Source organism: Pteropus medius, unplaced genomic scaffold (assembly GCF_902729225.1).
Source record: "Pteropus medius unplaced genomic scaffold, Ma_sr-lr_union100, whole genome shotgun sequence".
Lineage (NCBI taxonomy): Eukaryota > Metazoa > Chordata > Mammalia > Chiroptera > Pteropodidae > Pteropus > Pteropus medius.
Genome location: NW_024354500.1, coordinates 11,317,545 through 11,339,521, shown reverse-complemented (window position 1 = coordinate 11,339,521; position 21,977 = coordinate 11,317,545). Strand labels below are relative to the sequence as shown.

The window sequence follows — 21,977 nt, the reverse complement described above, 5'->3', positions numbered from 1 at the left end:
TTTCCATTCTGTAAGAAAAGAATTTGGAATGTAAATTTGTTCCTTACAAATATTTTTTACATATTCAATTTAATTATATAATTTGTTAATGTAAGGTTTTTGAAGATAGAATTATAAAAAAGTGAATTTAAGAAGAAATAAATTAGGTTTTAATTTCTTAGAATGTAACAGCTTTAACATGCTATATCAGACATGAGGAAATAATATTCATTTTATAAAATTCACTTTCAAATTACAGAAATATTTACAGGTTTTAGAAAAAAGACATCTTGGGAAATAAAATGAAAAAAATTAACACTGCAAGATTTTCAAAATACTAAAATTTAAAATACTGAAATTTAAAAATATTTAGGCCTTTTAGTGAAATTCAAGCTCAACCAAATAGCAGAAGCTGAGTCTATGCTTTCACTTTGTGGGTCTAGTATTCTTATTTAATTTATTCATCAATAAGAAATGAATCGCTTTTTAGGTTTGTACTACAGAAAATGCCAGTTAATTTCCAAGGAAGATGTTACTCATGATACGAAGCTTTTCTGCTTGATGCTGCCCCCAAGCACTCACCTTCAGGTGCCAATTGGGCAACACGTTTACCTCAAGCTAACTATTACAGGTAAGGAGGCAAAGAGAGGCTTTGGGAAAACAGTTTTTTTAAATAAGCAGTTCAAAATCAGTACTAATCTCTTCAGAAAGCACCATTTAGGTTATTCATTAATGTTTCTGGGCAGCTGGATTTAGTGACGGCTAGATGCTAGGTTTGTGGATGTAGTGTTCCTACATGTTGGAACTACAGCTGTGCCCATATCCCATGGAACAAAGAAATTGCCACTAGCCATAGTGATGTTTCCACCAGCATTATAATTTATTACTAACAAAGCCTTAGAGGAAAGAAGCGAGAGAGAACACAAATGGTCCTTCATGAAGACAATTCCTGAAAACACATACTAGCATCTCTTAGTAACCACTTATGGTTGAGTCATTTATACAGTTGAATTTATAAAATTCAAGGTGAGAGGATGATTATAAATGATGTACCTATATATGCCACCAGTTTAAGAAGCTCTATAAATGTATTCCTTACTGTGTAAATTAGTTCCCTCCTTTTCATCCTAAAATTATCTCATTGACTTATGTTAAAAACCCTTCTTATGATGTCTGACATTTTCTTGCCCTTTTGAAGCTACAAAAGGTAACATTCTCATATCAGTTATAGTGCTTCCAGCAATCAGTCTAATAGACTACCAGCCAGGATCTGGTGAATGTCATATGCTACTATGGCACTGCAGAGTTTTTCTCTTCATTATCACTAATGTCAGGTTATCATTAAATAGCTGGTATCATCCCCAGTACAGTTATTGTCAAATATGTTATAATAGATAGATTAATTTTGCATATGTCAAGCAGCCATGTATAAAATTATGGTCTTTGAAATGTGTGATGACTCCTCTCTCTTTGGAATTTGGCTAGCTAAAATATAACATGAATTCTTATTAATTTTACCCTGTTTTTAAATACTATAAGAAGTTAGTTGAATTACTATTTTTTTCATTCAGCTATCAAAATAATATATACTATATTAAGACAATAAAACAATTTAAAATATATAAAGTAAAATATGAACTTCTTCCCTTTCTCACACCCAAGTAGATGATCAGTAGTCATTATTACATAAGTACCTTCTTACATCTCTGTATAAACTTTTGATGACATTTTTATGACTCATTATGAAGTTTATATGTTGATGGAATAGATGGTTGTCTGAGTTTGTTTTTTTTTTAATACAGATCCCTATCTTATTCCACACTTAATAAAAACAGATTTTTTATATTAATGAATAAAGTATTGATTTGTTAAAATTATTTCAGCACAGGCTTGGGGTATATATATCTATACTATATATCTACAGAATATACAGTTAGAATTACATAAACATTACATGTACAGTTTTAAATATATACTGACAGCATCATAAAATTAGTCTTTTTCATCTTCATTCAGAGCTTTTTAAATTTTTAGAATTAAATTTGTTTGTCATGACTTTTTCTAGGTACTGAAATAGTGAAGCCATACACACCTGTATCTAATTCCTTACTCTCAGAGTTCAAGGAACCAGTTCTTCCGAACAATAAGTACATCTACTTTCTGATCAAAATCTATCCTGCTGGACTCTTCACACCAGAGCTTGATCATCTTCAGATTGGTTAGTAATTTTGGTTTTTGTTTGTGTTTTGTTTTGTTTTGTTTTGCTTTGCTTTTACTTCATTTATGTTCTAGATTAGATCACATGTTATACTGCCCTCTAGTTATCGCCATCTGGGAGTCTATCAGATATCTTAAACTCAACAAGTCTACAAACAAAGTTATGTTTTCTTTGTCTCACCCAACCTATTGTTACTTCCATACTCATCATTATTATAAGCAGCATCACTGTTCATCCTTGACCTGATCTGGAGACTTGAGTCATCCTTGAGTTTCCTCATTTTCTCCCTTCCAATCCAGTCAGCCACTGTGTTCTCCTGAATCTAACTCGTTCTTTTCAATCCCTTCTGCTGCCTTCTTAAGCCTTCATCATTTCTCTCTTAGCCTCTAACTGCTCTCTCACTTGCCTTTAACCGGGGTCTTTCTCTTTCTGTTTATCTGCATTTTCCAGGTATTTTTCCAAACCGCCCTGAGGATAGATTTAATCATATTGCTCTACAGCTTTGAAACCTCTGCTGAGTCTCCATCACCTAACTAAGTCCTCTGCATGGCCTGCAAAGACTTTCATGATCTCTCCAGCTTCATTCTCTCATTATACAAAAATCCTTGTGCTACTCAGAGTTCCATGAGCCTGTCCTCTTCATTCATAGCTATATGCAGTGCCTTACCTAGGATGCTCATCAACCCTTTCTCTGTCAAGTGCCTTATTTTAAAGAAGCAAAACAAAACAAAACAAAACAATTCTTTTATGAATCTCCCCTCCTCCTCTGAATCCTCCAATAACTAATACTTTGTTCATAGCTCTAGGATAAGAACAAGTAATATTTCTTCTATATAAGACTTTGAGATTAAAGGTAGAGTGTCTTACTTATCTTTATATTTCCCACACCTAGCATAGCACTTGGCGCATAATAGGCTCTTAATAAATGTACTTTGAAAGAATGACTAAAAGGACTATAATGAAATCTATTATGGTTTAGAGACTCTTCTTTCTGCTTTTACTCCTTTTTCTTACTTCAACTTTTTACTGCCTTTGCCTAACAGTAAAAATACTCTTCCCTTTTCTCAGGCATTATTAGCAGTACATTGGAGTAAGAGTGAAATAGATCACTAATATTTGGAAATAAAGAAAATTGTGTTGTGTTCTAGAAGTTAAGCTTGGAAATCTATATGTAATGGTGTGATTAGTTGTCTTTGGTTGCATAAATCAACATATTAAATATAAATGTGAACTTACTGAATTTTGGGATACTTGCAAATCTAGTGAAGGTGACTATCATCTTGTGAATGACATATGATTGTAATATAGCAAGTGGAAACTTAACTGATGGCATTTATAACCTATTTATAGAGATTGTGTGAACAGAGCAAAGTGGAGAAATAGCCTAGAACATGGAAAAGGGAAGCTTAAAGAACAAGATCAGTGTTTTTTTAATCTCACCCAGGGGAGCTAGACATGACACAGATACTTGTTTCACTTAGAGGAATGTATACGGGCATGGTAATGATAACTCATGCAGCCTCATCATAGCCTAAATAAACTACCCTATAAAATTAACCACTTTATTTGTTTCAATCCCATGTTCACCAAGCAACTTTTATATGATTATTTTGGCATTTCAAATCTCAAATGAATGAGATGTCCTAGATGAGTCGTGTAATATTCAGATGCAGATAACCTGTCTGTAAGTCAGTGACCATTCTGACATGTGCACTTTAATCCGTTGTGAGTTCAATTAGTGTCAAGTACCTTATCTGTGTCTTATCCATTTTATGACATTGGAAGAGCTGGACTCCGAACAAAAGTTACCATATTAACATCATTTCTGTGATGCTTCTTTAGGAAACAACCATCTGACTTTTTCCTGAGGATAGTCTTATCTTATGGTCCCTTTCCAACCTGTTAACAAGGAGCTTCTGTTACTTTCTAATTCTTGGTTCATCTATTACTACAAGATTCTTCTATCCTGCTATGGACAGGAAAGGAAAAATTATGAACATCCAAGCATTTAAAAGTGAACCAGAGTATTTCAAATTATTTTTAAGATATGGACAGCTTTTAAATATATACATATATCTATATGTGTGTGTATGTGTGTATAATATATATATATATAATTTTTTATTTTTTAAATTACATTGAAAATTTCTGAAATGTCCTAAGGGTTGTTCGCTTACATGAGTGGTACATAATGGTTATATGTTTTTTCAATTACTTTGACTTTATATTGGGAAGTAGCATGCTCCAAGTACAGTTTCCGATCTTGCTTTATTTTTATAGGAATTGAATTCAGAACAGCTCTTTTTTTTTTTTAACAGATAGGTCTTTTCAAAGATTTGATGGAAATGAAGTTAGCCCATTTACTAACATGAAATTTTAGAATACGTTTCTATTTCGATTTTCTCTCCTACTAGTCTTATTACTGTGGTTAAGAATCAATTTGTAAGTAGCGAATATCTATTTTTACCTTGTACTATGCAAGACAGACATAGACTCTGCTTTTGAGGTGCTTATAATTTAATTTATACATCAATCCTTTATTGATAATTTGAGCTTAAGTACTTGGCAGCAGTTTGTAAATTAGACTCTAGATGGTTTGGGAAAGTAATGTTGGGATGAGTGTAATTAAACCTCATTATTAATTCGATTATAGTGATATAATCTAGACAAATTTGGGGACCTAATGAGTACTCCTAAAACTCTTTACATACCTTAAAGACTGAGATGTAGTCTGAAAGTTAAGCATTCATCTGTTATTCATCAGTGTTCTAAATTCAGCTAGGTTTAGCCTTCTCAGTTTCCTTGATTTTTTTTTTCTGATTTAGTTTATATTTTATTGTTTAGGAGATTTTGTTTCCGTAAGCAGTCCTGAGGGCAATTTTAAAATATCCCAGTTCCAAGAATTAGAAGATCTCTTTTTATTGGCAGCTGGAACAGGCTTCACACCAATGGTTAAAATACTGAATTATGCTTTGACTAATATACCCACTCTCAGGTATGTAATTTTATCTTTAATTACCACCCTCGTGAGGCTGTTAGATTAGTATAAGATATTCTAAATTTAATTACTCAGTGGATCCTAATAGATGTGTTCTCATTTCCTCATTTGTTTCTTACTCTGCCTCCTCAAGTCTTAGCTATTTTATTAACTTCATTCTTTTTATTTGGATACTTTTGGTTACCTAATTGGCACTAAAAAACATGCTAGTTCACTTTTAGACTTCTATTCATGCATACTTTAAATGTAATCGAAATAGTTCTTTTTGAGTTGTTGTTTTTTTCTTTTAAGGAAAGTGAAGCTGATGTTCTTCAATAAAACAGAGGATGATATAATTTGGAGAAGCCAATTGGAGAAATTAGCATTTAAAGATAAAAGGTATTAAATTAGTATTAGCTCTGCTCATACACGTGTAGTCAGTCTTGGCCTTATCTCCTTTGGTTGGAGTTTTTAATTGGCCAGGAAGCTTTTTCAAAGAAAAAGTAAACTAATCAATAATTCCGTAAATGTAAATAATGTTAATATTCCTTCCCCAAAGAAATGCTGTTTGAAAATATCAATGTGACATATATATATATATCAATATATACTGTGTTTTATGTTTGTTATTTACGCTGAGTTGGGTTTCATTCAGAATGATCCAGTGTAGTCAATTTAGTAATTCAGGATTTTCTTGTTATAGTGGGGACAGTTCAAATAAATTTAGTGAAATGGATTAAGCAAAAATAAACATATTTCTTTACTGCAAGATTTCTTAGAGCCTTTAATATTACTAATGTCCATGTGACTTTTCAGGGAGGGATTCCTTTGCATTGTTTAGTAAGATTCTCTTTATTTTTGTTTGCTTACATTAACACTTATTAATAGCTGTATCACTAGTGGTCCTCAGTGCACACTTTGGGAAATGCTACTAGAGGTAGTAGAAGAAAGTTTGAGTCAGACTGAACTCAGTGATAGAATGAGGCAGCAAGGAGAACAAAGTGAAAATATGTTTCACTAAAAAAAGAGCCCTAGCACAGTCAACTGAAATAAGATAATTTAAATGGGCATGTGCCCCATCTCTCCTAAAGAGATTTGAAAGCAGTAGGAAATTCTAAATGAATTTTTTAGAAGAGCAAATTAGGTAAGCTGACATACTCTCTGTAATCATCAAAAGTTATTTATAATAATTTCAGGACTCAAGGCACACAAAGTATCTGAAGTAAATATTTGTGTTTATGATAATATGGTGTAGATAGTTCGAGGCCTTATAAAAGTTAAAGACCTCAGAAACTCAGCTGTTTCTCTAAGGGCTCCAGGTTCTTCTAAATATTTTGTGGATAGTATTAATAAGGTAATGCTGTGTTTTTTTCTAGTTTTTTTCCTTCCTGTTGTCTCCTGTCCCCCCCTCCTCCTCTTTTAATAAATGACTTTCACAAATTAAGGATGACCTGAACTTATTTATCCTTGAAGTGTTTTCTTACATACTTATAAAACATAAACCTAAGAATTTTTACTATATTTATTTAGCTGTATGGCAATTTAGAGCGTGATTTAAGGAAATACAAACTCAAGTTTTCAAGTGTCTTTTACACTAATTTTCAAAGTGAAAAATTGGAAGTAGTATTTATTGAAAAGCCTAAAGACCTAAATTCTAGTTTTCATGCTATCCTTCCCTAGCTTGAAACTTTATTCAGAAATTACTTAACCTCTGTGAGCCTGTCTCTTCGTCTTCAAAACAAAACAGTGGCATCTTTCCTACTTACTTCATAAGGCTATTGTGAGGATTAGAGAAGATAATGTGAATGATTTGAAGACTGAAGCCCTACCTCAGATATTTGAATTGTAGTTAATAGAGGGCCTCTGTATACATGTATTTTGTTTCTGTATTAACTGTTTGAGTTCCTGTTTCCCTAAACAAACATTTAAAAGAATTTAAACAGATATGGGTAGGATTTTTAAGTTTTTGTTGTTGTTTTAAGTATTTCTGAAAGTTTTTTTTTTAAATTCTTTAAAAATAGTTCTCTTATAAAAGTCCATTTACCAGCATTTTAATGAACAGATATTGTACTTTCAATCTAATAATAGGAGTTAAACTTAATATAAGAAGTAATTGGCAGAAAGGAATGTGTTGACGGCCTATGAACGTAAAGTGTCTTTTAACAAAGTCAACTGTGTGTTCTGTTCTGTTTTGTTTTGTTTTGTTTGGTCTGGTCTACATAATTTGGGTTGGTGGAATTGCATAGGCTGCAGTATTGAGGATGAGGAAAGGCCCCTTTTTTTCCCACTTCTGGATGACTGGCTCTAACAGCACTCACCAGGTGAGCGATACTCTCCAGCTTGCTGAGAGAGGTGATAGTGTTCCAACTGCTGGCCTGCCTGTATCCTCCCTCTTCTACACCTTCTCTTTCTCTTCTTGTTCTCCCCTGCTTGCTCCTGTGTGCTCACACTGTCTCTCTACTTCCTAACCTCCTTCTCTTTCTGGAAACACGGCTCTCCTTTCTTGAAGCACTTTTTGGCACCAGCTTCTAGCATTATATAATTTACCGCTCCATGGAGATTCATGGTCAGGCCCTCACTAGAAAATGAAAAAGCCATTTTCAGATGGCTTTGGAATATTTATTAGGAGTTTTACCATATTTTGAGGCTTTATGCAGATATAGGAGAAACCTAGCCTTAAAGCTTATTGATGGGTTTTGTAGTACTCTTCATTCAAAAATATACTTGTTGAGTCCCATACATAAAAGGAAAGTAAAAGTTCAGATTTAATATAAGGTAATTTTAATTAGCCACATTTGTATTTCAGTTAGCATTTAAATCTATTTTATATATATTAATTAAATCACCCTTTCCTACATCTCGTCTCTCCTATTTCACTTCTAGTTTTAGTAATAAAGTTTCTGAAAACAAAATGTGACACCTGAACACATCTCCTTGGTTAAATTACTATTGGGTTGTAAATTTTTTTAAAAATTTTCTTAGATTTTATAGTTAAAAAAATGAAATACTTTGTTATCTGTAGGATTAGGTCTCAGCCTTCCTTTGTGGAACAAGGAAGGATAGAAAAGATGGATAATAAGGCTGGTATATGATCTAATATTTTCATTTTCAGCAAACGTGCTATGCTTGTCCTCAGTTTATCTAGATAATGTGATTAGCAACTGAAATTTTTGGAAATATTGTATAATGGAAACTTATTAACCTTGGACTTTGGGCAAATTACTTGATCTGACTGGGGCTCAGTTTTTCCATCTGTAGAATAGGGACATCAATACCTACATCATAGAATTGTTTGAGTATGGGGGCAGTGAGATAGCATATGTAGGCATCTAACCCATAATTAGCATATTTGTAACATTCATTCATTCATGAAATATATGTGACCATCTACGGTGTGCTTGTACACAGGGATACAACAGTGATCAAGATACTGTGCTAGCTTATTTTCTCACGCAGTATTGGGAATGCGTATTTTCATTTTCCCACATTGCTAAACTTAGTAGAAATGCAAAGCAGTGGGTATACTATAAGTATTCTTTTAGGATATTTCTATTTCAACCTAGTTTTCATATCATTAAGTATAAAGTTTGAACAGAAGTTAACTTACATGAATTTTATCCAAATTTGTTATTATACTTGATTGTTAACTTTGATAGTTGGAACTCAATTCACAGCATTCAAAGTCAAGCAAAATCTCACACATTTATTTTTCTTAAAAATAAAAATGAGAGAAAACAGAAAGCAAATATGTACAGCAACAGATGTAACTAATTACTATGCAAACTGAAATCCAAATTAAATTTCACTCATCTCTACTGTGCAGTGTTTTGAGGCCTAATTGATGCAATCTTCACATTGGCCCACCCTTCCCTCCCTTCAGGAGAATGTACTAGCTCTGTGAGGTTCCAGCCTTTGCAGAACTGGTTTCAAGGGATAGGACAGTTTGACAAAAAGATTCAATTCTGGACAACATTTGTAATATATAAATATAACAATTATTTTCCTTCCCTTTAGCGGTCATTTTTGGAGACAACTTTATTTTAGTAAAGCTAATAGCATATACTTTTGTATAAATAATAGAAGTTATTGATTTGCTGATGTTTTTCCCTTCTATTTATAAAATTTATACATATTTATATAGAAAAAAATGTAAGGAAAAAATCACTTATAATTCTACCCTCCAAAGAACAATTATTAACATTTATGGTCCCTATCTTTCCCTTTTCTCTTCCCACTCCCCCTCACCCCCCCACACACTGACATACTTATACACACATACCTTTTTGTTTTGTGTTTGAGAAAGGATGAGGCTAATGATTGGAACGTAAGAGAAGAAGAAAGAGACTCCAGGCAGCAGGGGAGTGGGGCACAAAGGACAGGGGATCATATCCCCAGTTATATACACAACAGATATGTGCATCACTTCAGGCAATTGTATTCACTATTTGCAAAGTGTTTTTAATGTTGGGAAAAGATACAAAATGAATAAGACTACCTTCCTGGGGGAGAAGTTCTAAAGTACAGCAGTAACTGGAAAGTCTGCTTCAAGAGGAACAAATCACATGTTTGGAAGTCTAGGGAGAGGAAAGAGTAATTGTTTTTGAGAGGTCAGTGCTTGTTTGAAGAAAGGGCTTTTGAGTAGGCTTTGGGAAACAATAAGCATTACTCTGAACAAGAAAAATTTGAGTATTAGATTTCATGAACAAAAGAACATGAGGGCTGGGAGGTTCAGAGTGTTTTAGCAAAAGAGCAGAGCCCAATTCTGTTGGAAGTTAATATAATTCATGAAAGAGAACAATGCGAAATAACTTTGTAAAAAATAAAACCATTAAACTCTGTATCCATATTAGAAGGAATCTTAGAGGTGATCACTTCTAATCATCTTGTTTTACAGTTGAAGAAACAGAGTAGACTGAAATCAGGTGATGGGAGACCTTGAATATAATTCATATAGTAAATAAGTATGTATGAGATGGATGTGAAAAGGCCCAGCAACACTTGGCAGCTTATCTCCCTTTATTATTGACAAGCTCAGAAGATAATAACCAACTGTGTTTCTGTACTTGAGTGTCAGTATTGGGACTAGCAATGTATTAGTCCCAATTAAGAGAGCAGAAGCCAGTGGTTGTAGAAGCATAAGTTGAATGATGTGCCTGAACCTCTTTGTTTTTCCCTAGCCTGTGATGCTCACAGATATGTGGGCCCCTAATCTAGACCCTTATACTAGGGGTCCCCAACCCCCAGGCTGCGGACCAGTACCAGTCTGTGGCCTGTTAGGAACTGGGCTGCACAAAAGGAGGTGAGCAGTGATCAAGAGAGCAAAGCTTCATCTCTATTTGCAGCCGCTCCCCAGTGCTAGCATCACCATCTCAGCTCCACCCCAGATCACCAGGCATTAGATTCTCATAGGTACACCGGTCCCTAGTACCAAAAAGGTTGGGGACCGCTGCCTTATACCTGTTCCTCTGATGCTCCTCAGATGATGTGTTTCTTGGAATGTTCTTCTTAACATGTTCATGTGTTCCTGCCAAAGGGCTCTGTGATTAAATAAGTTTGAGAAACAGTGTGCATTGTATTCCCTTCTTGAAGATTTACCTTGAACTTAACATAGTTATGGCTTTGAGAAATTCTAAAGAAATCTATTTAACTTTTTTTAACCCAGTAGTCCCAAATGTATTTAATATTAATAGTTAGCCTTTTTTTTTTTTTAATGGAATGCCATTAACATCTGGAGGAGTACTAGTGATTCAATAGATTCATTTTAAGAAATGTTTCCATAATATGTATAGTTTATCTAATTTTAAACCCTAGCTGTTTGTTTTGTGAGCTGTTTTTCTCATGAGCAAATAGCAAATTTTCCTGCTCTTTCTAGAATTTTTCTTTAGCTAGTGAAGCCAAGAAAAGCTGGGGCTCCAAATACTCTAAACTTTTCTTCTGAGACTTTTTAAGTAAAGAAATTGTAAGATTCAGTCTGGGTTTTTAGAAGAACTAATATGGCAATGATGTTTAAGAAAGATTAGGACGGGCTAAGGCTAGTAGAGCAATATTTTAGATAAGAGATATAAGTGCCTCATTTGGAATTGTAGCTGTAAAAATGAGAACTTAGGGGACACGTGTAAGAAATATGAAGGAGGTAGGTTCTGGAAGCTGATTGGCTAGAGAAGGAGGGAATAAGTTATTGGATGCCTACAGGCTCTGCATAGGATTTAGACTGAACAAATATATTTATATTTCAAGATTTGTTAATCTTAGATTATTGTAAATCTACTTCAAAATATTTTTTGATAGGCTTATTTAGTTCCATTGCCATTAAGACCACAGAGACATTCGTTAGAAGCAAGTATATTCTTTATCTTTTAAAAAATATTGCTTTGAACTTCATAAGTTATGTAAATGTACCTTCATATAATGTTCAAAATGTAACTTATAAAGTTCAAAAATGTTGCTTTGAACTTTATAAGTTATGTAAATGTACCTTTCAAGAGTCCTGGTCCTTTCTGGCACCGTTGAAATTATTGGGTGGAAAGTATTTTCAGAACATTTACCAATATGTCCTCTTATGCTATAATTGTTTCAAACAGTAATTTGGCCTTCTTTCAGAAACTTCTGAAGAGATGATCGATTCTACAGTAACCATCTATATCTTGATTTGGTATAAGAAATCATTTGTTAAAGTATTCTTGAGTCTTAACTTGGGATTGATCCTGCTCCAGTTAAGCTCTTCTCTAGTCCTATGAAGGAGAAAAGCAAAATAGGAGACTCTTTACAATATCCTTAAAAATTGCATTCAGTTCCTCTTTTTCAGCTGAGTGCCCAAAAGTTATAGCCAAGGGACCCATTATGTGAATAAATAGAAAATGAGAAGTGTACACCATGTATGTAAGGATCTCAGTTACTTATCACCCTTTCATAGATGCCTGCAGAAAGTATGCCACTGAATCTCAGTAAAAGAATTTTTTCAGATGATAAGAATGCCAATATTTATTTATATACCTTAGCAGTTTTATTCTGGTGATAGACTTATTGGAAACAGAGCCAGAGGAGGCTATTATTTTTAATTTAACAAGGCAATTGCTATCTTTTATCCAATTGTTTATGTATAATTAGAAATTTATTAAGACAGTGGTTCTACAGCTGCTTTTGGGTTCCCTTTGATAATCTGATGAAAGCTGTGGACCTTCTTCCTAGAAAAATGCACTGAGAAATTGACGTTCATTTTTATATGAATTTCATAGATGCCAGCATATGGCTTTATTCTTCTGTATACAATTTTTTAAAAATTTTAGTCAGTATGACTTCTTTGTAAATAAATTCCTTCATTCATGCTACAAGTTGTTTTTTTTTATACACTTACCTTGAGCCAGGCCCATCTATAGCATTGACAAAGTCAGACAAGGATCCTACCTTCATGGAGCAGTAAGCAAATATTACATTCCAGATTTATCTCAAACTATCTTAGTTTTAAGAGATGGAAAGGGAAAATAAGTTAGTGAAAGTATTTGGGGAGGCTATTTTGTATAGGATGGATTAGTATTGCTGCTAAAACAAAATGGGAACCTTGAAGGTAAGAAATAATAAAATCGAAGTTTTAGAATTGTAAGAGACAATGTCATTCTCTCACCTTGTTCTACAAATGGACCAATAAGACCTAGAAGCTGGGGTCTAGGTGAGAGCCAGGGCACTCAGAGTTGGTCTGTGTGCCTGTGCCAGGCTCGTCAGCTCTTGTGAGCCTTAGCCCAGCTGCAGCACAGCAACGTGAAGGCTGCTATGCCAGCCACATCCTGTTTCTGTGCTGATATTTGGCTCCCCAGACCTCCTCACAAGAGAAACTGTTCATTTCAACTTTTTCTTAAGATTGGAATTAATGTATAATTTTCTTCTGCTCTAAGAGAAAATAATTACTCATTGGAAAATGTAGAAATGCACTTGTTCCGATGCTATTGAAATTTGGAAGAATTGTGTTTTGCTAAAATGGAGCAAAGGGAACAGGTACAACATAGAATTTTGAACCATTTACTATGGCTCTTTGCTAGCCATTCACTTCACTGATTACAGAACTGTGGGAAGAAATACTCTGTAGTTACATTGTGAAACTTGTTTTTATGTTCTCATTTTAATTCTGTACTATTTCTTTTTCTTTTATGTTTCATTTCATAGTATTTGAATGCCTCCTTTGTGTTGGCCACTGGGGGCCTAGTGGTAGCCAGAGCAAACATGGTCCTGGCTCTCTTAGAGTTTATGGTATAGCAGGGAAGGTGGACATTAATAATCATCTTGGTGACCACATATTTACCACTTGAAGTAAGGTCTATGAAGAAAAGAAAAAAGAAAACATTTCTACATCAGATATAGCAAGGGACCCAAAACTGGTGGGACTGCGGTGCTTCCCTGTGGGGATGGTGTTTAGCAAAGAACTGAGGAGTGGGGTGTGGTAGAAGCATTACAGAAGGAAGAAAGAATATGGGCAGTGTTGAGGCACTGAAGACTGGGAGAAGCAGACACATAGATAGGAGCTAGGATTTGGTTAGGATGTGAGTCTGAGGAGTGAGCGGGAGAGAGGTCCCCGGGATAAATCCTAGCTTCTTGGCGTATACCACCATTCATGACCACATGATACCACTTAAATGTGGGATATAAACCTAAAAGCAGCAAACAAACAGGACATACAAACAGAGACTCATGGACATGGAGAGCAGACTAGTAGTTAGAAGAGGGTAGGTGGGGAAGGGGAAAGTAGTTGGAGTAAAAGAGATCAAATATGTGGTGACAGAAAGAAAGCTAACTATGAGCGGTGAACACACAATGCAATATATATATATGCCTTACTGGTGAATTGTATACTCGAAACTTATTGGATTTCATTAACCAATGTCACCATAATAAAAAAATAATAAAATAATTAAAAAAAAATGAAAAAAGAGAACATCAGGTTGTTGGGTAGAGAGATTGTAAGGTTAGATTGAGGCCTTTGAGAAAGCAGCATTAAGAAGTCAAACAGACTGTTGGTTAAAAAGGTCTAGAACTCATTAGAGGTTTGAGCCAGAGATTAAAATGCACTTGTCACTGGAAATTGCTCTTCACTATGACTAATATGAGCAGATTGTTAATAGAAATGCAGAGTTCTCTGGGATCCCTTGGAGCTCTCTTTCTGAGTTCAGTAAAAAATGCAAAACTATTTTTCTCTTCTGTAGCAAAAGCTAATCCTTAGTAAATGTGGACTTACCTTATATGTTTTTGTTAAATCTTTGCCTATAATCTATTGTAGTGCTTTTCTAGCAAGTGTGTCAGTTTTTATATATTGTTTTCAAGGGGAGAAAAGGAAATTTTAGTGAATTTGAAACATGCTAATATGTTTCGTGTTTAAATGAAACATGTTTCATTTATAGATGTTTAAAAAAATGTTTCTTTTCTCTAGATTTGATATTGAATTTGTTCTCTCAGCACCTACTTCTGAGTGGAATGGCAAACAGGGACACATTTCACCAGCTCTTCTTTCTGAATTTTTGAAAAGAAGTTTAGACAAATCCAAAGTCCTCATCTGCATTTGTGGACCAATGCCATTTACAGAGCAAGGAATAAGGTGAGTAGTGATGTGGTAGGAAAAAGAATCCTCAAGATCCTCCATAAGAAATGAAAATTTTCCATAAGAAACAATTGCCTTAGCTCTCAGTTCATCGTAGTCATACGAACCTGCACTTTACTAGCCTGTTACAGCTTGAGAAGATGACAGTTTTTAATCTTCATACAGGTGAAGGTTGGAAGCTAAAATTATTACACGTAGAGTTAGATGTGAACACAAAAGTAAGATACAGCCAGCTCTTAATGCCTCCGCCAATCACTAGAAGTATGGATACATTAACAAGATGGGTACCACAGTCTTATTTGGGAAACCAGATTCAACCTCTCCTTCCACCAAAACATTACAATATATAGTATTTAATAAACAGTGTTCGTAGTAGCTTTCCATCTTTCTTCATTCTCTGCAACTGGGTGAAAGTTAGTAGATAATACAGTGATTGAAAGCCAGACAGCAAGACAAAAAGGAAAGAGTAGAACATAAGCCAAGAGTAAGAGTTGAACTCTGGAAAAAGATAAAGAAAAAGTAGTGGCCATCTTATTTGAAATTCACCTTGATCTGATTTAACTCTAAAATGACACTTTAAAATATTGTTTAAATATAGCCACTATGGGATTTCTAGATCATTTTAAAATATGACTGCCTTACATGCCCTGTTTTTTCCTTGTTTGGTATATGACTAAACCTATTATTTTCTAGATAATTTTATTTCTCTCTTGCTATTTCATTTTTAATTTTAATTATGAAAAAGATTGAGCAAAAATAGGCATTAAAAAGTGTTTCTCTCCATGTTGTATTTAAAATTCATTTTAATTAAATTTAAGTGTACTTCTGGATTTTAATACCTTCAGGAGAACGTTCTTCTGTTTAAGCTATCTCAACTTAAAAAATTAATTACTATTAAACTTTAACATTTTAAAAGCTCAAACCAAACTATAAAAATTATAGTTAAGACTAACAAAAACAATTTGAAGTAAAACAATATTTCAGAACAAAAACACTAAGAACTACATTCTCCTACTTTATCGACACTGCTATTTAAGAAGTATCTTACTACTTATTTATAGATCACAGCACAATAATACTTTTAAATGATGGGAATCATAAACTTCATGAAGAAAGAGACTGACTTTAGGGCCACTTGGTCCACTTTCCGCTGACCGATGAAGGGAATCCCTTGTACGGCCTCCTGGTAGAAGTGGGTTATTTTCTCCCATGAATTACAGGCTTCTTGAGAGCTCTTCTGTTTGGTTCCACGTGAGGCTTAGCCTACTTTCTTGCATCCTGGAGCCTCAGTGCATGTATAATAAAATAAAAGGGAGCCAAGGTGCTAGTATTTTTGCCTTTTTAAAATTGACCGTAATCTCTATAGCTGCATTTTCTCAGCTTTACCTCAGAGCTGATCTTTCTATGCTGTGCCGGCTGGCTTGCCCAGAATTGCTCAGGAGTGTTATCAGGCATCATATGTGGACTCATGTGGTCACTCACTCTTAAACGTGCTACATTGAGTTGCCTTGTGAGATGTGGCTTGATTCAGATCAGAACTTGCAATTCATAGCCCTTGTGAATTTCAGTCTAGGACTCATTTCTTTGATTTCCTTGTCCTCACCCTGTGATACATCTCTCACGTGACAGTTACATGAGTCTCTTATTATATCATAGTATTTGCCGTCTTCAAAGATGACTCTTTGGGATGCCCATTCCTAGTGCCCTGCAGTCTCATGTTTGCTACACAAGTTATATTCTAAGTATAATCATTCCAAACATACTTTCTATATTTGGTGAAAATTTGTCAAATTTTTATGATGTGATAACTCAGAAACCTTTTTTTAAAAAAATATAAATAAAAGTTTATAATTATTTAGCCGGTGAAGGTTCTTTCCACCATTAAATACCCACTTTATTACAGAGATGAATGACAGTCTCTACTTTCAAGGCCCACACTGTCTAGTGATACAAACAAATGCATGGACTGCTAACTAAAATACCATTCAGAATGTTGTAAACACTTGCTAGAGATAAACACAAGTTGTTATGGAAATTCAAGAACAGACAGGGTTCTTTTACCTAGGGGCGTGTGTACTGGAGAGACGAGAACTGCACGGTCAGAAAGACCTGTACTTTGAATGATATCTAAAATGTTGCCAGTCAGAGGAAGTTGAGAAGGGTGGTACAGGCAGGGAGAAGATGAGCAGATGCATTAAGGGTGCAGGTGTTCAGAAGTCTAGACTGGTAGAGCTAGCATGAAGCAGCTTGCCAGGGAGAGACAGGAGGTATGGCTGAAAGGTAGGAAGGGTTCAGACAGTGAGAGGCTTGACTGCTGCACCAGGTTGGCCTCATAACTCCTATGCCATACCCTCTTTTTATTTGAATATAATAAAAAAAATGTGCTTTAAAAGCTGCCAATTTGGGTTTGAATCCCATCTCTACCACTTAGAATTGTCTTATAATCATTAACTGGGTATCCTGGGGCCAGTTACTTAACCTTTCCAAGCTTTAGTGTACTCACCTGTAAAAGAAAATAAATAACAATACTTATTCATATGAAGTACTTAGCATAGTAACTATATATGGTAAGTGTTAAATGAATGTTTATGATCAGGTACATTTTAAACAGAGCCATTTCTAAGATTTTAGTCTCCATGTACAGTTTTCCGTGTTGCATTATCATTAAGCAGTATTTCTGCTTTTTTTGTTTAGTGGAGAGAATAAAAATAGAATGCTATGGGGATCAACTCCTTACTTTGAAAGCTGGTGAATTAAGGGGGTGAAAATAAAGCATTTATTCTGCCTTTAATATGAGCTATACTATAGGGTAACCACATAATAAATGAGCAGAAGTTTTTCTTAATAGAGTTCCTCAGCTGATAAATGAAGAAAGAATGATAGAATATCACCAATTTCAGTCCCTGATGAACTGATGGATCTATAGGTAGATCATCAATAGTTGTTAGCATCCACAAAGAGAGGCAACCAGGTATTATGTGCCTCCTGATGGAGGAATACTACCTATGAAGTAGTATTGTCAAAAAGAATATAACCTGTCTATGGCCATGCCACCCTGTACAAGCCCGATCCCGTCTGATTTTGGAAGCTAAGCCGGGTCGGGCCTGGTTAGTACTTGCATGGGAGACCAGCTAGGAAGACCAGGTGCTGTAGGTGTAAAAAAATATATATATTGTATTTTAAAGCAATATATATATGTATATAAAACCTGTGTCTGATCCAGCCTCTAGATTCAGTTATTAAATTATGGGCAATAAGAGGATATAAACACATACCATTCAAGTATTCCACAGGAATGCAGAAAAATGAGGACTGTGGGAGACTCAGCACATAAAAGTCTGATTTTGTCAAATAAATTGCAGTACAAAGAGAGAGAGGGATGGAGGAGAATCTTATAGATCAAAAGATACCTAAAAGACTTATCAGGCAATCACAATGAGTTGACTTTAATCGGATCTTGACCCAAACTTTAAAGTTACGCATTATAAGACAATTGAAATGTTGAACACTGACTAGATATGTGATGATATTAAGGAATTATTGTTAATTTTTTAGAAGTGATCATTGTATTTTTTTAAATACATAGGAAATGAGGGAAATGAAAAAGTACTATGTTTATGATGGTAAACTTTGATTTCCTTTAGATTTAAACATTTTCTCTAAGAGACTTGTGCTTTGTATTTGTTTTTCAGGTTGCTGCATGATCTTAACTTTTCCAAAGATGAGATCCATAGTTTTACAGCATAATGAAGAGCTGTCATTGTCCTTTACTCAACTGTTTTATCTAAATTTATGATTGCTTAGGGTTTTTTAAGACAACATTTTTGTATATACTAAAAGGTTAACTAGAATCCAGGCTTCAGTTTCTTAAATGAAATCAAATGTTCCTTTAGTATAGATAACCTGTTGACTTTATTTTATACCATAACTTATTTTACTACTGATATTTAACCTGGAAAGTCAATCATGGCAACAGGTGTATACAGGATTGTTTGTTATAAATCACAAAGTTCCTTACCACTTAAACTGTATCACTGTTCTACGATGAGCTCTTGTGTTTTATGACATGATGAAGTAAATGATCATTTTGATCACGTTTCTATGCTGTAAAATGTCTTAGCAATACAGTAAATTTTACATTGCACTGTTAACTCAGGAAATGATCGTTTATGTCCTAGTTATTACTATTAAAACATGGAATGTTATAACTTACTAAGTTATCCAAACATTTTGTGCATGTGTGTGCGTGTGTGTGGCATTGATACAGAGTAGAATAAAAGTATATTTAAATACTTTTTAATCCTTGTCGTAGAAATGTTTTTGAATGCAACAATATTGGGTCCACATCTAAGGGAAATTTTAAAAGGCAACAATAAAAGATGTTGGAGATACTTCAGACACACAGCTTGGATCAGGTGTATTAGAGAGTTTAAGAGAAACTTGACAGCTGTTTTTATTCTTAGCCCAAAGCAAAAGCATTAGGAAAGATAATGAAAGTGTAGCATCTGGTCCTAAGCCTAAAATAATCATTTGGTGCTATGGACTGGGTTAAATTTTAATTCTTTTTGAGCCCATCTAGACCAGTTGGGAAAATGAGGAACACTCTCTCCTAAATGGTACTTTCCCTAGCTGGCTGCTCTCCCTACAGCTGGCAGTTCAGCAGGGAGCCCTTCTGAGCTCTGATGTGTGGGACCTTCATATGCTTCCCCAGGTTGGGATTCAGCAAAAGGTATGGAGAAAAATCTTCGTGAACTTTTTATGAGGAAACTGTGTTAAATGAATAGGTGGCTATTATGTAAACTAATAGATTTTTCAGTCTTATTCAAGATAGCAGCAGTGTTTTCACAGAAATATGGGGGTTAGAAGAGTCTCCAATTGCCCTGTGATTTCGTAATAGCTAAATCTTCACTGAATGGATGATGCATCGAAAAGGCACACAATATTAACATTCCTCAAATTACAAGCACCCAGCTTATGAAGCTCCCTGTGTACAAGTGGCTGGTTGAACGCTCTCATCTTTTCCTGTGTTTCCCTCTTCTATAGCCAGTTCTATACACATTGTCATCCACCCAGGCAGGGTCTGATCTAGCCATCCTGGGCTGACAGTGCTTTCTGGTGCCTAACAGCGATATTATCTAGTTTCAAGCCTCCCTACCAACCTCCTTTTTCTCCTCTAAGTGGGATCATGTACTTTCTGGACGCACCTTATTTTTTTTTTTTTATAGTTTATTAGTAATATAGCAATTCTGCGTTAGCCAACAGCTTTCTAACCCTTTCTTACCTTTTTTTCTTTCTCTTCTCGTCCCTTTCTAATTACAAAATCTTTGTTACTCTCTTTATCTCTTCCTCATTCCTCTTCTTATTGTATTTTAAAGCAATAGAAAACCCATAGGCATCTTCTAGGGTGTTTCATTGGTTCACATGATTTTATCAACATATATGTTAATTCTCAAATTAGATAGAGAGCAAATTGAGAATCAGTCAGCTGAGTTTCAGTTTACAATATCCACTTACCTGTTAGATACCATCTGGATGTTTCGCAAGCCCCTCAAACTCAACATTTCCCAAACTATCTTTTTTTATTAAATTTATTGGGGTGACATTGGTTAATGAAATTATATAGATTTCAAGTGTACAATTCAATGATACGTCATATGTGTATTACATTGTGTGTTCACCCAAAGTCAAATGTCCTTCTATCATCATATATTTGAACCCCCTTTACCCATATCTACTTCCCTTAGCTCCCCTTTCCCTCTGTTAACCACTAAACTGTTGTCTGTGTTTATGAATTTTTGTTTGCTAGCTTTATTCATTTGTTGCTTTCAGTTTTATATCCCACATATGAGTAAAATCATACGATTCTCAACTTTTTCTCTTATTTCGCTTAGTGTGATTATCTCAAGATTCATCCATGTTGTCGCAAATGGCAGTATTTCATCTTTGGCTGAGTAATATTCCATTGTATATGTGTACCACATCTTTATCCAATCACCTATTAAAGGACACTGGTTGTTTCCATGTCTTGGCCACTGTGAATAATGCTTCAGTGAACACCAAGGTGCATATATATCTTTACAGATAAATGTTTTCAAATTCGGGAAATAGATATCCAGAAGAGGGATTGCTGGGTCATATGGTAATTCTATTCTTAATTTTTTGAGTAACCTCTTTACTGTTTTCTATAATGGCTGTACCAATTTACATTCCCATCAGCAGTGTATGAGGGTTCCTTTTTCCTCACAACCTCTATAACACTCATTACTTGTCCTGTTGATAATAGCCATTCTAACACAGGTGTGAGATGGTAACTCATTGTGGTTTTGATTTGCATTTCCCTAATACCTAGTGAAGTTGAGCATCTTTTCATATATCTGATGGCCATTTTTATGTCTTCTCAGGAGAAGTATCCAGGTCCTCTGCCCATTTTTTTTAATTGGATTGTTGTTTTCTTGTTGAGTTGTGTGAATTCTCTATGTATTTTGGATATTAGCCCCTTATTGGAGGTGGTGTTTGCAAATATCTCTCCCACAAGGTTGGTTGCCTCTGTTTTGCTGACGGTTTTTTTTTTTTGCTGTGCAGAGCTTTTCAGTTTGATAAAGTCTCATTTATTTTTGCTTTTACTTCCCTTTGAGATCAAATTCATAAAATCTTTTCTAAAACCAAGGTCTGTAAGTTTAGTACCTAGGTTTTCTTCTATGCAATTTATTGTTTCAGGTCTTATATTTAGATATATGATCCATTTTGAGTTAATTTTGATGTATGGTGACAGCAGTGTAGTTTCATTCTTTTGCATGTGGCTTTCTAGTTTTACTAGCACCATTTATTGAAGAGTATTTCTCTTCTCTATTATATTTTTTTGGCTCCTTTGTCAAAAATTATTTGTCCATAAGTATGTAGGTTTGTTTCTGGGCTCTCAGTTCTGTTCCATTGGTCTTTGTGTCTGTTTTTCTGCCAACATCATGCTGTTTTGATTACTCTACCTTTTGTAGTATAATTCGAAGTCAAGCAGTGTGATAACCTCTGGCTTTGTTCTTTTTCCTCAGGATTGCTTTGGATATTCAGGGTCTTTTGTGATTCCTAAAATCTGATGGTTTTTTTTTTGTTGTTGTTGTTCTATTTCTATTTAAAAAAAATGCCATTTGGATTTTGATGGGGATTGCATTAACTCTGTATATTGCTTTGGATAAGATGGCCATTTTAACTATGGTGATTCTTCT

General features: G+C 34.6%; 1 protein-coding gene and 1 pseudogene across 5 annotated transcripts in view; both read left to right on the top strand.

The window, feature by feature from the left end:
• Window positions 1-18,969, top strand: part of CYB5R4 (cytochrome b5 reductase 4) — a 74,626-nt gene extending 55,657 nt beyond the window's left edge. For 2 of the 5 annotated variants that reach the window (XR_005650681.1, XR_005650680.1), the window contains 7 exons: window positions 470-610; window positions 2,045-2,197; window positions 5,042-5,192; window positions 5,487-5,573; window positions 7,421-7,495; window positions 14,590-14,754; window positions 18,450-18,908. Coding sequence is in view for 3 of the 5 variants with exons in the window: in XM_039852855.1 (XP_039708789.1) it covers window positions 470-610; window positions 2,045-2,197; window positions 5,042-5,192; window positions 5,487-5,573; window positions 14,590-14,754; window positions 18,450-18,504 (752 nt within the window). In the remaining 2 variants the exon portion in view is untranslated. Of the gene's footprint in view, window positions 1-469; window positions 611-2,044; window positions 2,198-5,041; window positions 5,193-5,486; window positions 5,574-7,420; window positions 7,496-14,589; window positions 14,755-18,449 lie in introns of all 5 variants that reach the window. The other 3 variants (XM_039852855.1, XM_039852856.1, XM_039852857.1) reach the window with 3 other exon arrangements.
• LOC120595113 (uncharacterized) lies at window positions 17,795-17,913 on the top strand (annotated as a pseudogene).
• Window positions 18,970-21,977: the final 3,008 nt, after the last annotated feature.